At 33.5% G+C, this 15,732-nt stretch overlaps 1 protein-coding gene and 1 non-coding gene across 3 annotated transcripts in view; both read left to right on the forward strand.

The window, feature by feature from the left end:
- unc-5 (netrin receptor unc-5) overlaps positions 1-15,732 on the forward strand; it is a 105,961-nt gene that overhangs the window by 9,257 nt on the left and 80,972 nt on the right. For both annotated transcript variants that reach the window (XM_088035940.1, XM_088035942.1), the window contains exon 2: positions 7,716-7,913. In XM_088035940.1, coding sequence (XP_087892066.1) covers positions 7,832-7,913 — 82 coding nt within the window. In that variant the 5' untranslated portion in view covers positions 7,716-7,831. The remainder of the gene's footprint in view (positions 1-7,715; positions 7,914-15,732) is intronic.
- Positions 6,464-6,536, forward strand: TRNAK-UUU (transfer RNA lysine (anticodon UUU)). The gene has a single exon. It is a non-coding gene; the product is annotated as a tRNA-Lys (tRNA).

Below are 15,732 nucleotides of genomic sequence, written 5' to 3' on the forward strand. Positions count from 1 at the left end.
ACGCCACGGAAGTTTTGATATTTGGTGTATCGTTTCGAAATGACCACTTCCCTCAAAGTCACTTTGATCGTTTTAAACTCACATTATGCAGGAACGCCATCGTAAAGTCCCCTAAATAATTACAACAGATTGTCGTAAATTTTCGTCTCGTGTATACATTTCGTTACTTTGGCTCTTACTGTCTGCTTTTTCTTTTACGACTTTAATGTCTTTTTGAAGTCTTCCAGGAGTCTCTGTAATGTCAGCCAAGTTGTAAAAAGAAGAATAAACACTCAAACTGTCGTTATCGGCATTCACGGTAAGTTATGCCGGTCTAAGCTCCTGGAACAAAAATGAAATCAATTTATTGTTGGCGCGGTACCGCCATTCTTGGGAAATTCGATTATTATTAATCCCAATGATTCATCGTTTATTTATGAGTACTTAGGTCAATATCGGTGATATTGCACGTAAATCACGTTCTGCGGTTATCACGCCATCGATGGTTGTTACATGTAAAGACGTTTGTCAAACAGACAAGTCATTGTCTGAACGAGAGATGAACTTGATTGGATACATCGGAAGAATGCGAAATGATCAGATAGGAAAAGAGCTCAGACTTGAATTGATGTTTATGCTCTGTCAATTAAACGGATGAAAAGAAATCTCTTTATTTTCGGCGAGATAATATTTTATTGTTTTTGGCGTTTTAAGGAGAAACGTACTAAATTTCGAAGGATTTCTGAACGTTAGATCCTAAACTGGAGCGGCGGTTTTATTCTATTTTCTCAACAAACTAAATTTTTGTTGGTTTTGTGCTGTCCTCGTGGTTTGGGAGGTCCGTTGTTTTTATATGCAAATTATTCAGGCTCATTAAAATATTTGACGGCAAAGATGCCAGGACACATTCATTTGAAAAATCCTTTTAAATTTTACATAATGACCGTTTTTTACCTACTTCAAAGCAGATGGTCAAATTCTGCTATTTGGATAGAACAGATAGTGGAAAATTGTAAAAGGGCATGACTTTGTGTTTTTTAAATAAGAACAAATTATTAAATTAAATTCCGTGGATGCTTGAAAATTCGCTCATTTCTGTGTTCAGGCGAATTAAATCGAGAAAAAGATGTCTCGTTTCGTGAAATTGGATCTTTTAGGAAAGATTAGATTTTAGGTGGATGTAATGGAGTTGACGCATTCTTGTCTTTTGGATGACTGGTTTTTATTAAAAATATACAAAATTTTGGTCTAAAATATGTATAAAATAGCAGACACCTGACTTCCCCTGATTTCCTTCCGATTTCGTCCAACTTCCCTTTAGTTTCTTGTGATTTCGTTTAGCTTCTCCTGATTTTTCTATGATTTTGTCTAACTTCCCCTGACTTCCTTGCGATTTCGTTCAACTTTCTCGTATTTCTTGTGATTTCGTCAACTTTCTGTAATTTTCCTTATGATTTTATCGCACTTGAATGTGATTTTGTCCAACCTCTTCTTATTTTTTTGTGATTTTGTCTAAATTCCTCTGATTTCCTTGTTAGTTCGTTTAACTTTTTCTTATTTTCTTGTGATTTCGTTCAACCTTTTCTTATTTTCTTGTGATTTCGTCTAACTTTTCCTGATTTACTTGTGATTTTGTTTGACTTTCCCTGGTGATATCCTCTGATTTCCTATTGATTACCCCTAATGTTTTAATGATTTTCCCTAATTATTTAGTGATTTCCTATTGATGTTCCGGATTTCTTAACGATTTTCCCTAATTTCTCAGGGAAGTTAACCTCTCAGATTTCTCCATGATTGGCCATTGGATTTTGAGAAAAACTTGTTTTTTTGATCTATTTTAACCTCTACTACTTATCTAGTTATTTACATTCGAGGAATTGTAAGTAAGATTTTGCGGCTCAGGCTGCATTTGCTGAAGAGACGTTAAATCCTTATAGTGCGAGATTTATTAAAAGCTTTTTGGTACATAAACTATTTAAAACTGAATTAAAAATGTTGATCTGACCCATCTGACAATTTTTTGTACAATATTACTTCCAATTTTCGATAGTTTTAATAGATTAATAAATTTCAAAAATCTCTAATTTTTGTTCGAAAATTTTGTACTTTGCCACAGTTAATGAACACTTTAAAAAAATAATCTTCCCAATTATTATAGTCAAAACTTAAAAGTAAAAATTTTTTGGTTCGTCCTAAAATAAAATTTTCTACAATTTCTATTTTTTTTCTAAAATTTTGCATTTTGGCACAGTTAATGTACGCTTTAGAAAGAGTAATCTCTTTAAATTTTATTGTCATAACTTAAAAACTAACAAAGATACCTACGAAGTTTAATGAAAAAAGTTAAAAATCTAAATGTCACTTCCAATTTTCGATAGTTTTAAAAGATGGCGCCACCAATAAAATAATTTTTTCTTTTGATTTTAAGGTGAAAAAAACAACTTAAATTCCCGAGACAGGAATTTCGCATTTTGCAACTCAAAAATGACAAACAGAAATCGGGAACGCTATAAATATCCTAAAACTAAACCGATCTGGAAGAAAAATCGAAAAACGCCCGTTTATTGCCCACTATTGGTTTCTGATTCGATGGATTGCGAGATTTCTCGTTTCTCTCGTAATCTCCAAGGGTGTAGAGCCGAAGTTTTGTTGTGGCAGTCGAGGCGACTCCACCTCTTGTCGGTTTGTTTTGAATGAGCTGTTATAATTAGTAAAGATGATTCGATACATTAGTGATAACATATGATTCTTTAACAAAAGAAATGATTGTATTGTTCGTCGTTGAGCATCGATGAGACCGCCGCCGTCCAATTAAAATTCTGCGAAATTGCATTATTCACGTCCAGCACAATATGCCTGCACATGAATCGCGCACGTTATTAATATTGAAGTTTACATATAAAAATACGGAATAGAATTGTAAATTATACATTGTTTTCTTTTATAAAACATTATATAAACGCTCAACGTACTGATTAACTATTGTTTGTCGAAAACCAGTTCCTCGGCGTGCTTTATGGCTTGTCGTCGAGATCGTGGAAATAACGAAGAACATTATTCAAATTAATTTTTTATTTAAGCAAATTGAATCGACTCAGTTGCGTTATTATCGTTCCGAAACGAATTTCATTATCTTTGAAGTATACTGATTTTTCGTGCTTCTGACTCCAAAAGGCAATTCTGTTGTCACGTCCGACGTTCAACAGCTTTGTTGAGGGAAATTGTGCGCTGGACAATACTTCACCGGCTGATAACCTACGCACGCGATAAGCTTCACTATTCAACTCGACTTCTTCCACGCGATTCTATTAATTAGGTTTCGGATGTCGATAAAAGGACCAACTTTTCGGACTTTTAGGAGACACATTGTTGTCCCAATTTACTATCAAAATAATTTATAGCGAAGGGACGTTCAACAGTTGTATCCACTGTGGCTGGGCTATAAATTTAAAAGTTCCTACATATACAACGTAGATGAAATCGGTTGGTATGATTGATTGTGTTTGGTCCGATTTTGCGATATGCAAATTTGTAATGAATGGCAGTTGCTAGGATTTCTGAGGAGCTAACAAGGTCCATTTTTTATGTTTGGAATTGCATAAGTTTTAACAGATTAAAATAAATTGTAAAGTCTATGAGGAGTTTCCGGCTGATGTTTTAAATTTAAAAGTTTAAGTTTGCTTCATTGACGGTGATACACTCACGTTCAAAAATCTTGCACTCCTTTATAAAAAATATGATAAATATTTAACAGCTTTGTTGATTGCTTTCAATTTTTTTCAGTAAAATTTCCATTTGTTCTAAAATTTTGCAATTTGGCACAGTTATTGAACACTTTGAAAATATGTAGTAAACTCTAGAAATTTCATTGTTATGTCTTAAAAACCAACAAAGATACGAATTTTAATGAAAAAAAGTTAAACATTTTTGGTTCGTCCTAAAACAATTATTTCTAAAATCTCTAATTTTTGTTCTAAAATTTTGCATTTTGGCACAGTTAATGAACACTTTAGAAATAGTAAACTTTCTAAATTTCACTGTAATATCTCAAAAATTAACAAAGATACGAATTTTTATGGAAAAAAGTAAAAAAAATGAATTTTAATAAAAAACTTTAGCAAATATTTGTTTTTTGGTTTTGGTTGAAATTTTGGTCTAATGTAAGACCAAAAAACATGACTTTTCACATGTAATTTTTAGATTTGTCGAAAATGGAACACAAAAGCTTTTGATTGTAACTGTGTAACTGTGTAATTGTACTTATAAACAAAAAGCAAAACTCAAAAAAGTCCCATAAAACTGACCGCTGATTCCTTTAAAAATTGTTTATCGCAATCCAAAGTGTAATAGCAATAAATTAGTATCATAAAACCGTTTGTGTAATCCCTTTATGAACAATACAGAAATGAAATTTACTGCGAAGCTAGAAATTTACGATCAGCTTTTACCAACTTGACAATGAGCCAAGTGAAATTATGGTAAAGCGCCATAAAACTCATATAAAGATATTTCCATGTCACATTTCAACTTGGCTTTATAATTTTAACAGCTCCAAAACAGAATTGAAAAACTGCCTATTTTTAAGTATCGCCAGACTTAATTCCATTAGGGCCCATAAAGTTCACTTTCCAAAACGATTCATTTTCAGACAAAAAGAACACCGGAGAAGATTACATTAAAGAAATTTAATTATGTGTTCCTTTCTAACGTAATGACCCTCTCGAGTTCCAAATTGGCAACAAATTTGATAAACACAAACAGAATAAACGACATCCTAAACAATCAAATTTAATTGCGGACAATTAATAAGAATTTATTATCTTCCAATCTCCGGAAGACGCAAAGATACAACAACAAATGACCAAGAGGTTATCAGCAGTGGTTTTAATTAAACGATTACACTATCATTCGAGGATTGTAAAACACAATAATGATCAAGCGGATCATTTAAAGTCGAATTATGAATTGTGACAAATCTGTGGAGCAACGAAAAGCGAGTTGAGGTCGGCGGGCCACAAAGTCAATTCTAAATATTTTTCGAGATAACAAGGAAGCTGACGTTGGTAAGACGATCCTCTTCTTGTAACTCTAGAAGGCAATCGAAAGTTCCGAGATTCGAAACGGCTTGAAAGAAACGAAGTTAGCCGTAGGTAGAGATGTTAATTCTCTTCCATAAGGAGGAATTTTTCAAACGAGCGTAGGACGATGATGTTGTCAAAACTTCCAAGTGCTTGAACAAGTGTTTTCGAGCATTTTAATTCTTTAACTTTTTATTTGACTTCAGCCATTCTCTTTATTATTGTTCCACTCGGCGCATTCTGAAAAGTTTGCCTCATTGTAGTCGATGTTTGAATTGCTGGATGCTCCGTCACGGCCCGATTTAAAAAAAGTTCGATTAATTGCTCAGTAGCGGCGCCTGCAGGGATTTTTGTCTCTGCATAAAGATATTTTAAGATGAGTGTCAATCTCTTTGTACGTCACATTGTTTACAGTTGGGGCTCCCCGCGGAGCAGTGCCATCTCTTAATTGGCTGTGGGTTTTTATAACTCAGGTAGGAGTAAAAAACAGACGTGAGGGTTGTTTTTCAGAATTATTACCCCCATCCGGTTTTTACCTGTTCAGCTGTTGTAGATATACGAAATACATTTGTGTGTTTATCTTAAATAGTAGTTGAAAGTGCCGTTTAGAAAAGGAAGATGTCTGGCCTACATTAAAAAGCACTTAACAGTACAAGGTTCTAAAAGGTTTCTGTTTCTCGGCCATAAATATATGATGGGTTAGCACAGAACATGTGTCTCTTTAGATGCAGTTTCGGAAACTGTGCCTCATTTAGACGGATGCTCTTATTAACTAATGCTCTTATATTTGCTTTAACCACGTGATAATGGCTGGAAATGGATTTTTTAATGCACAAAAGCTGTACTGATACTTGTTAAAAAGCTCCATTTTACGAGGGATTTGACACGTCTTTTCGAACATTCTATTTTCGGATTTCGTAATGAGACTTGGGGTGGATCGGACCTTCTGGGATCGCATTACATCATTAGAAGGGAAAAAGTAAAGCCAAGGAGGATTTTCCAGCAAAATGCAATGAAATTTTGACTCTGCAGAAGGGTACGTTCCGCTAATTTGCAAAATTTGACAGTTTACAGGTTGTTTGTAAGGATAAGGTTGGCATCATTGTTCGCGGAATTTGACATTTGTCCGTTTTGACCACAATTTTAGTTCTTAAAGACGTTACAAGTGATGCAACTGCGTTTAAAAACAGAAACGAACAAATTGAATTTGACACATTACATTGACAGAATGTACACGATTGTCTGAACATTAAACCCTAGTTTACACATCATCTTTGCAGCATTTGCAACAGGCTCAAATTACACCATGAAAATTTTAGAAGTTGCAAGCTTTGGTGGACATTTGCAACCTGAATCAACTGAATTTTATTATTCGATCTAGGCGGCGACTATAAACTATTGCAACAGCCCGGGTAGCTCAGTCGGTAGAGCATTGGACTTTTAATCCAAGGGTCCAGGGTTCAAGTCCCTGCTCGGGCGGCAATTTTTTTTTTTAAAGCAAATGGTGCACTGTCAGGTTTCCTTAGCATTAGTGGCAGTAATTGTCGATGGGTAATGGAAACTACGAAAGATTTTGAACAACGAAGTGGAAGTTAGCTGCTTTTCGGTCTTTAATTCAGTCACGCGTTTGAAATTTCGGGTTGTCGCCAGAGGGCCAAAATTTTGGAGGTTCAAAAACGATTTTGCTCGATATCTCCGGAATTAAGGCAAATATAAAAAACCCCTTTTCGAAATCGTTTTTCTCGCGATTTTTTAGCTTAGAAATCGATCTTTAATAGTTCGAATTCGAAATTTTGTTTTTTTCAGTATTGAAGTTAGGAGATACTTACACATTTTTCTAGAATATGGCCAAAGACAACATGTGTATCTGATTATAGCATCGACATTATCGTGTCGAAATAATTTCCAGTTATTTTATTTTTGGAATAATTGCCACTCGCGCAAGTGCCCGCGGCCATTACCGTCATTCCAGTAACAAATATTAACGATAAAAATCTGACCACACATTGTATTATAGGTTTTCCAAAACACAATCAATATCACACCAGTTATCTTGCCTTTCTCATCGTTCGGTAGAAATGGCGTTTCTTTCCAGACACATCAATCTGAAAAAGCGGCCCAAGCAACACTTTTCGCTCAAATATTTATTACGCTATAGATCATTATAACCGCGGGCTGTTATAGGCACGTTTAACATTACTTTATTAACCAATTATATTATTTCGATTTATTGTTCTTCATATAACAGCATTCAATTTAACGTAAATGATGCAGCTTCGGAAAACCGCCCCCGGAATTGGCCAAAATGACGCCACCTTATTTATTGGGTCCTCGACCTCTTCGCACTTGAGACACCCAAATACTATTCCGTAACAAAAAAAGGTTGCCTCCCTTAAAAGCGTTAATAATTCAATCGCTCCAGAACATGTGGGGTTGTTTCTTTCGATGTGAACCGAATGGTGGAGCTTGTGTGAAATAATACAAGCAACTGCTCTCCGGAATAAAATTCCCAATTCGCGTTCGGTTTTATTCTGATTTTTTCCAGCCATCAATCATCCCGGAGTCCATTTCCCTTTTAAACTGATTTACCCGAACCATCCCTTAAGCCAGTCATTCAACCACGTTACATCTTTGACTGTATGGGTGTTTTTGTTACAGCTATCTCAAACCCAATAAGTGAAGTGTCAGAGCGATGTGACAGACACACCGAGGAAGATGCGCTTGTGGTGTCAGTGATGTCTGTGTGCAGCAGCCCTTAGAGCGGAACTGTTACCATGGCGTCTCCGGAAACCCCCCGCTATGGCCTGTCACTTCTGATATTGGCATTTTTCCTCAACATAGCTCGGACTAATCAAGGTTGGTATCAGATTATGAAATATGTAGCGATGAACAACACGCGATCTGGGCTGTCGATGTCACGTGCGCACGGGAGCTCATTCTTTATTAATTTCAAACGTCTCTCGCTTTGTAATTGGAGAAGACACAATTTCTATACCGACACGAAACCTTAAATGGACGGAAATTACCTAAAAGTTTCCAGCGGCCGATAAAATATCCACAGGTCCTTTAAGCTATGGAGGTCCAATATTCATAATTATAGTGTTTATCCAATTTTCATTGTGGTCTTGTGAATTTAAAATGTGCTCGCTGGGAAAGTTTTTCACTCGATAAATGCTTTATTAATGGGACATTCATACATAGTTACAGGCTGGTACACGTAAGACTTATTTAGTCATTGGTGTTATTGATCTGTGCGCAAATACGCGTCTATTCTAATCAAAAATGACACGAAAAACGACGACCGTTCACTTAAAACTTGCGCGATTATGGAGATAATTACATTACTCAAACTTCCTGAAATATTCAGGGGATAAAAACAAACAAAGCTTTTATGAGAACACGAAACGCAAACGGGGAAACAAACAAAAATTTCTTTGGCGGAAATGGGGCCACAGGAAGACCCTTATAAAACCAGGTGAATTTGAGAATAAACATGATTAATCTCCACTATTACCGGGTTTATGCCCAGGATCGTGTGAAGCTATTCTTAGATCTGTGACTGTCCCCAATTACCTACCGCCCTTCGGATCTGCCATAAACAACACTAGCTGCACTATTTCTATTGTAGGAATGAATAGTCCAGGCAAAATAGACATGAACCTCGGAATAATTCGCATAAGGCGTATTTTTTGTGTGAACCTTTATTTTATTGTTCCAAACAAATTGTCAAAAGTCCTCATTGATAGGTATGCTGCCAAAAAAGTTACGCGGTGGGAAATGTCAAAGAAAACATTTTTTGCAAATATCTCGGCAAAAACACCTATTATAAAAATTGTACTCTATCAAATATGCAACAAAAAAAAAAACTATAATATTTTTCGTAGGACTAATTGTTTTCAAGATATTTACAAGAAAATGCCTCTATTTCACAGTATCTTCAAAATAGAGGACTTTGAGCGCTTTTTTATTATAACAGAATCCATCTTCAATCTAAAAAAAGGCACTAAGTTCTATGTTTCGACTGTGGTGCACAAAAGAATAAAATTCTTGAAATTTTGAAAAACACTTTCATATCTCATCTCAAAAATGGTAACTCCTACGAAAAATATTACAAGATCTTTTTTGTGGCAAATTTGATAAGGTACAATTTTTATAAGTATTTTTGTCATTGGAATCACCAGTGACAAGATACTTGAAAATATTTGTTTTCTTTGACATTTATCACCTTGTAACTTTGTTAGCAGCACACCTATAGATGGGAACTTTTGATATTTTGTTTGGAACAATAAAATAAACGTCCACACAAAAAATCAGCTTCATGGGAATTATTCCGAGCTTTTGAAATTTTTGTGTATATTTTGCCTGGACTATAGATGTACTGTTTCTATTGTAGGAAGTTACACAGATTCGAGATGACATCAATGCGCTATGATAACCGGTCTATAATTTATTTGAAAAATTCTCTTACAAGTGAATGCGTACAGTTGAATGGAACTCTCAGTGCGCCAAGGTTTGAGAAACCGGTGCACATTTCCTTCTTCCTTGTATCAAACACGAATGTTATTAGAGAAGACTTAGAGCGGACAATGGAGGAAACCCGAGTTTGTTGCGGCAGATGGCAATATGACATGCAAAACACCGTTCTAAATTTCAAAAATCGATGATTTCCTGATTGGATTAAAAGGAGTGTTCGTGTCTGAATCCTTCAGTATTGCCCACCAAAATGAGTCGTCGCGGCTGTCGAAGGAGTGATCGAATAACAATCGGCCGGATGTTTCTGTTTTAGATGTTTGAAGTTTTATTTTAATCACAACAAAGTGAGTGACACGTAAAGCTTCTGGACATGAAATGTCTCTTTCCCCACGTACATCCTCTGTGCGCCTGCACTTCCATATTTCCATCAATAATCAATTACCGGCCCATAGACAGCTACCACGGAAGGGTTAGCGTTAATTCACACAAGCACGATCTTTGTCGACTGATTCAGTTCCGAGTGGATCTGTGCTGAAATATCTCATTAGTTCCATTAAGCCGTAACGAGCGGTTTTATGTGGAAATTACCAATAAATAACCAATCATATCGCAGCCTCTTCGGCAAGAGTAACAATTACAAGGCGATATTTTACAATTAGTTGGCGTCGCGCGGCTGCGATATCTTTCAAGAATCTTCAAGAGAAACAAAACCAAGCCGACATGCAAATAAATTAATAAACTTGAACCTGACAAGAAGATAATTAAGCTCAATCGCCTCCAAGCGCAATAAAAGGGTTCCATGGAAGTTTGCACCACTTGTTCGCAGAGGAAAAAAGGGTTTGCTATTATGTTTCGTGACTGCTGTTATGACGAATCGTGTCATGCAAGGAAAATTATGTTGTTATACATTACTTTTATTAATACGTGCATTTCCAGAAGGATTGAAATGGAGAATAAAGAGCTTTGTTTTGGGACTTTCATAAGAATTTGTTGTGTCTGGTGTTAAATGTGACACCCACAAAGTCTCCGATGTGACTCATTTGCACGGAAACTTCTTTTACAACAAGGTGTTGGGTTGCAGTCGGCGAGATTAATTTTACAGTCTTCCGAGGAAATAATAACTTCCACGGCATGTATATTTTTATTAGACGTATTACGGGACTGGGAATGGAAAAAACAAAAATGAGAATATAATATTACCAGTCGTTAACAGGAGATCTGCTCCAACACGGGTGAATATTCTCAGGTAATGCTTCTGCGGATTTTTATTCAAATATCTGCCTTAAAGCGTGAAAATTTTTAAAGAGGAGTTAAACAAACATGCTTGGATATTTTAGCGGAGTACTTTTGTTTGTTTCATCACTGATCAATTGCCTGAGAATGGTCAACTATTGTGTAAATTTGATCAGCATCTATGCTGAATCAATACGAGGTACTAAAGCGTTTGAACTTGAAACTAAATTTGCTGGTAAACACATTTGGTGCTATAAATTAGTCATAAATCAGCGCAGTTTTGTTAGTTTTTACGTTATTACAATGAAATTTGGGAAGGTTACTATTTCTAATGTGTACAATAACTGTGCTAAAGTACAATAATTTAGATCAAGAAATAGAGATTTTAGAAAATTTGTATTGTATCTCTGTTAGTTTTTGTTTTAACTATGAAATTTGAGGAAGGTACTATTTTTAAAGTGTTAATTGATTGTACCAAAATAGAAAATTTTAGAACAAGAAATAGAGATTTTAGAAAGTTTCATTTTAGGACGAACTAAATATATTTTTTTTTTATTAAAATTCTTATCTTTGTTAGTTTTTAAGTTATGACTATGAAATTTGGGGTGGTTACTATTTCTATAGTAGTCATTATCTGTGCTAAAGTACAAAATTTTAGAACAAGAAATATTTTAGGAAATTTCGTTTTTGTACAATCTAAAAATTTTCATTTTTTTTTTATTCGTATGTTTGTTAGTTTTTAAAATATCGCATTAAATTCGGAGGGATTGCTATTTATCAAGTGCGTATTAATTGTACCAAAGTGTAAAATTTTACAACAAAAATTAGAGATTTTAGAAAATTTCGTTTTTGGACGAACCAAAAATTTTCAACTTTTTTTATTAAAATTCGTATCTTTGTTAATTTTTAAAATATGACAATAAAATTAGGGGAGATTCCTACTTATAAAGTGTTTAAAACGTGTAGCAAAGTGCAAAATTGTAAATCAAAAAATTAAGATTTTAGATTGCGATGATTAAATCTTCAATATTTGTGCATCTTTGGCGTTGCCACCAAATTTACCTCCACGCATTCGCTTTTGCGTAAGAAATTTCCATTAGCAATTTGTGTCGGCAGACTAATACAGTCATTATTTGTAAAATTTTGAGTTATCTGTCTACCCTACATTCGCATTTTTTTCCTCGTTATTTCTCCATTGTATGAGGGATTATGATAATTCTTAAATAAAATAATCGTTACGAGTTGAATAATGATTCATAATTTCCGGGTTTGAATTATAACTGCCATTATTAACATCCAAATAATGGGAATATAATTCAAGAGAAGCAACAAGATATATTACGGTGTTGATAGTGCCTTCGTAATTTTTTTGTTACGATTTTTATAAAACTTTATTCAGTTCTAAATAACGAAATACGGTGCCCGATCTTGTGTAGTTTGGAATAATAAAAAGGTAGCTATCGACCACAAATGTTATTGGATTTAACTTTTGGTACGTGGGCACTCTGTGTATGTTTGTGCCTTTTTCTCTTTGTGAATCTGTCAGGATAACAGATCAAAACTACCTTTTATTGTCGATGTTATGGTTTATTACAATTATAAATTTTTCATTTTGGCTCCGCGATGTAGACTTACACATGTTCCAACAGGCGTATACATTGGTGTAACTATCATATAAAGTTGGCCAACATGTACAGCGGTGTCAGTTCTGTCTCCAACACAACATTCCAACAGAAAACTGATGTATGCATGCACAAGCCCTCGAAATTGTTATTGAATCAATAAATCGCTTTGACAAGCAAATAATTCAAAATCGCGATTGTAAAATTAAACGTAAACAACCCCGATCGTAAATATTTTATAAATTAGACCGACAGATTGAATTAGTATTGATATTGCAGAAACTCAATTATCGCCGCCAAACTAATGGAAGGCATGAGAGAACACACTTGTAAAATTTATTTGGTTTTCAGCCCTTATCTCATTAATCGTCATGTAAATGAGTAAATTAATAGTAATTAGGACTTCTAATTAAATATTTCCGACGGATTTTTTCTGATATTCTTTGTAACTGACTTCATTTGCATTTTTATTACAAACCGTCGTCTATCCTTTAAAGCGGTCGAAACAAAGACACTGAGGAATAAAAGGAAAAACAACATTAGCAGACTTGAATTTTAATCGTTTATAAAAAATCATCCAAGATGTTTGGAGGCGAGTGAGTTGCCGGTTTTAGGGTCGTTCAGCATTTAACTTATTATGCAAGGGGAAAAAGTTCGTTTCTGCTGCCGTCGCCGCCGACGAGTTTGTTTTGTTATCTGCTTAAGCTTCAACGTACATCGTTTATGTGGCAAGAACATGGTACAGGAATAAACGGCGAGGCAAACGCGCGGTTAGCTAATAAGCACATTTTATTACTTGTCTAAACTCATATTAATGCAACAGTCCTGAAAAGGACCAAAAGTGGAAAAGACTTTTCACCAGCTCAGCTAATTCTAATACTGATTGTATGTAATCATAATCATAATCATTTATTACAGATGATTCTTCTTCATGGGAATCTTTAATGTTCGTGACTAGTACTTTCGGGTAGATTCTGAGAACGACGTACCTAAGTTGAACGTACTAATATTAGTTCCGCAAGCCAATTTTCTTAAACGCAGCATGTATTCGATAACCGTTTTGGATTGTTCACGTTTTCAGAATGGATTATTGACGTGTCTATATTATTCGAAACTTTGTACACTGGTTTAATCAACGCATATTTAAGTTTTAGAGTTGAGGTGCATAGTCACCAACCTCTAAACTGCATTAAAAGTCGGAAAATGAAACAATTGGCTTATTGGAAATCGATTGATCTTTCTGAACTTTATCGACTTCATAATGTGCGGTTTCATTTCGTCTTTTTGTAAACGTATTGGCTTAAAATTGACATCAAAACCGGTCGTGACAGTGTAATAATTATGTTGCAGCTGAATACGAAATGGGAAGCAAATTAAGATTCTGCAATTTAATTAAAATTCGGATCTTTGTTAGGTTTTAAGTTATGACAATGAAATTTATTGAGCTTACTATTTCTATGGTGTAGATTAACATTGCCAAAGTATAACGTTTTAGAACAAGAAATAGAGATTTTGGAAATTTTTATTTCTGGACGAATAATTTTTTTTTGCTTTTTTTCATTAAAATTCGTATCTTCGTTAGTTTTTCAGTTATGAGTATGAAATTTAAGGAAGTTACTATTAGGTGTTCATTAACTGTGCCAAAGTACAAAATTTTAGAACAAGACATAGAGATTTTGAAATTTTTTATTTCGGGACGAACCAAAATTTTTTAACTTTTTTTCATTAAAATTCGTATATTTGTTAGTTTTTAAGTTATGACTATGAAATTTGAGGAGGTTACTATTTTTATAGTGTTCATTAACTGTGCCAAAGTACAAAATTTTAGGACAAGAAATAGAGATTTTGGATATTTTTATTTTAGGACGAACCAAATTTTTTTAACTTTTTTTCATTAAAATTCGTATCTTCGTTAGTTTTTCAGTTATGAGTATGAAATTTAAGGAAGTTACTATTAGAGTGTTCATTAACTGTGCCAAAGTACTAAATTTTAGAACAAGACATAGAGATTTTGAAAATTTTTATTTCGGGACGAACCAAAATTTTTTAACTTTTTTCATTAAAATTCGTATATTTGTTAGTTTTTAAGTTATGACTATGAAATTTGAGGAGGTTACTATTTTTATAGTGTTCATTAACTGTGCCAAAGTACAAAATTTTAGGACAAGAAATAGAGATTTTGGATATTTTTATTTTAGGACGAACCAAATTTTTTTAACTTTTTTTCATTAAAATTCGTATCTTCGTTAGTTTTTCAGTTATGAGTATGAAATTTAAGGAAGTTACTATTAGAGTGTTCATTAACTGTGCCAAAGTACTAAATTTTAGAACAAGACATAGAGATTTTGAAAATTTTTATTTCGGGACGAACCAAAATTTTTTAACTTTTTTCATTAAAATTCGTATATTTGTTAGTTTTTAAGTTATGACTATGAAATTTGAGGAGGTTACTATTTTTATAGTGTTCATTAACTGTGCCAAAGTACAAAATTTTAGGACAAGAAATAGAGATTTTGGATATTTTTATTTTAGGACGAACCAAATTTTTTTAACTTTTTTTCATTAAAATTCGTATCTTCGTTAGTTTTTCAGTTATGAGTATGAAATTTAAGGAAGTTACTATTAGAGTGTTCATTAACTGTGCCAAAGTACTAAATTTTAGAACAAGACATAGAGATTTTGAAAATTTTTATTTCGGGACGAACCAAAATTTTTTAACTTTTTTTCATTAAAATTCGTATATTTGTTAGTTTTTAAGTTATGACTATGAAATTTAAGGAGGTTATTGTTTTTATAATGTTCATTGACTGTGCCAAAGTACAAAATTTTAGAACACAAAATAGAGATTTTGGAAATTTTTATTTCAAAACGAACCAAAAATTTTTTACTTTTTTTTATTAAAATTCGTATCTTTGTTAGTTTTTTAGTTATGACTATGAAATTTGAGGAGGTTACTATTTTTATAGTGTTCATTAACTATGCCAAAGTACAAAATTTTAGGACAAAAAATAGAGATTTTGGATATTTTTATTTTAGGACGAACCAAATTTTTTTAACTTTTTTTCATTAAAATTCGTATCTTTGTTAGTTTGTCAGTTATGACTATGAAATTTAAGGAGGTCACTATTTTTATAATGTTAATTAATTGTGCCAAAGTACAAAATTTTAGAACAAGAAATAGAGATTTTGGAAATTTTATTTTAGAACGAACAAAAATTCTTAAACTTTTTTTAATTAAAATTCGTATCTTTGTTAGTTTTTAAGTTATGACTATGGAATTTGGGTAAGTAACTATCTCTAAAGTGTTTATTAAATGTGCCAAAGTACAACAAGAAATAGAGATTTTT

Source organism: Gnatocerus cornutus, chromosome 5, assembly GCF_029298725.1.
Source record: "Gnatocerus cornutus isolate USDA-ARS CGAHR chromosome 5, icGnaCorn1.1, whole genome shotgun sequence".
Taxonomy (NCBI): Eukaryota; Metazoa; Arthropoda; class Insecta; order Coleoptera; family Tenebrionidae; genus Gnatocerus; species Gnatocerus cornutus.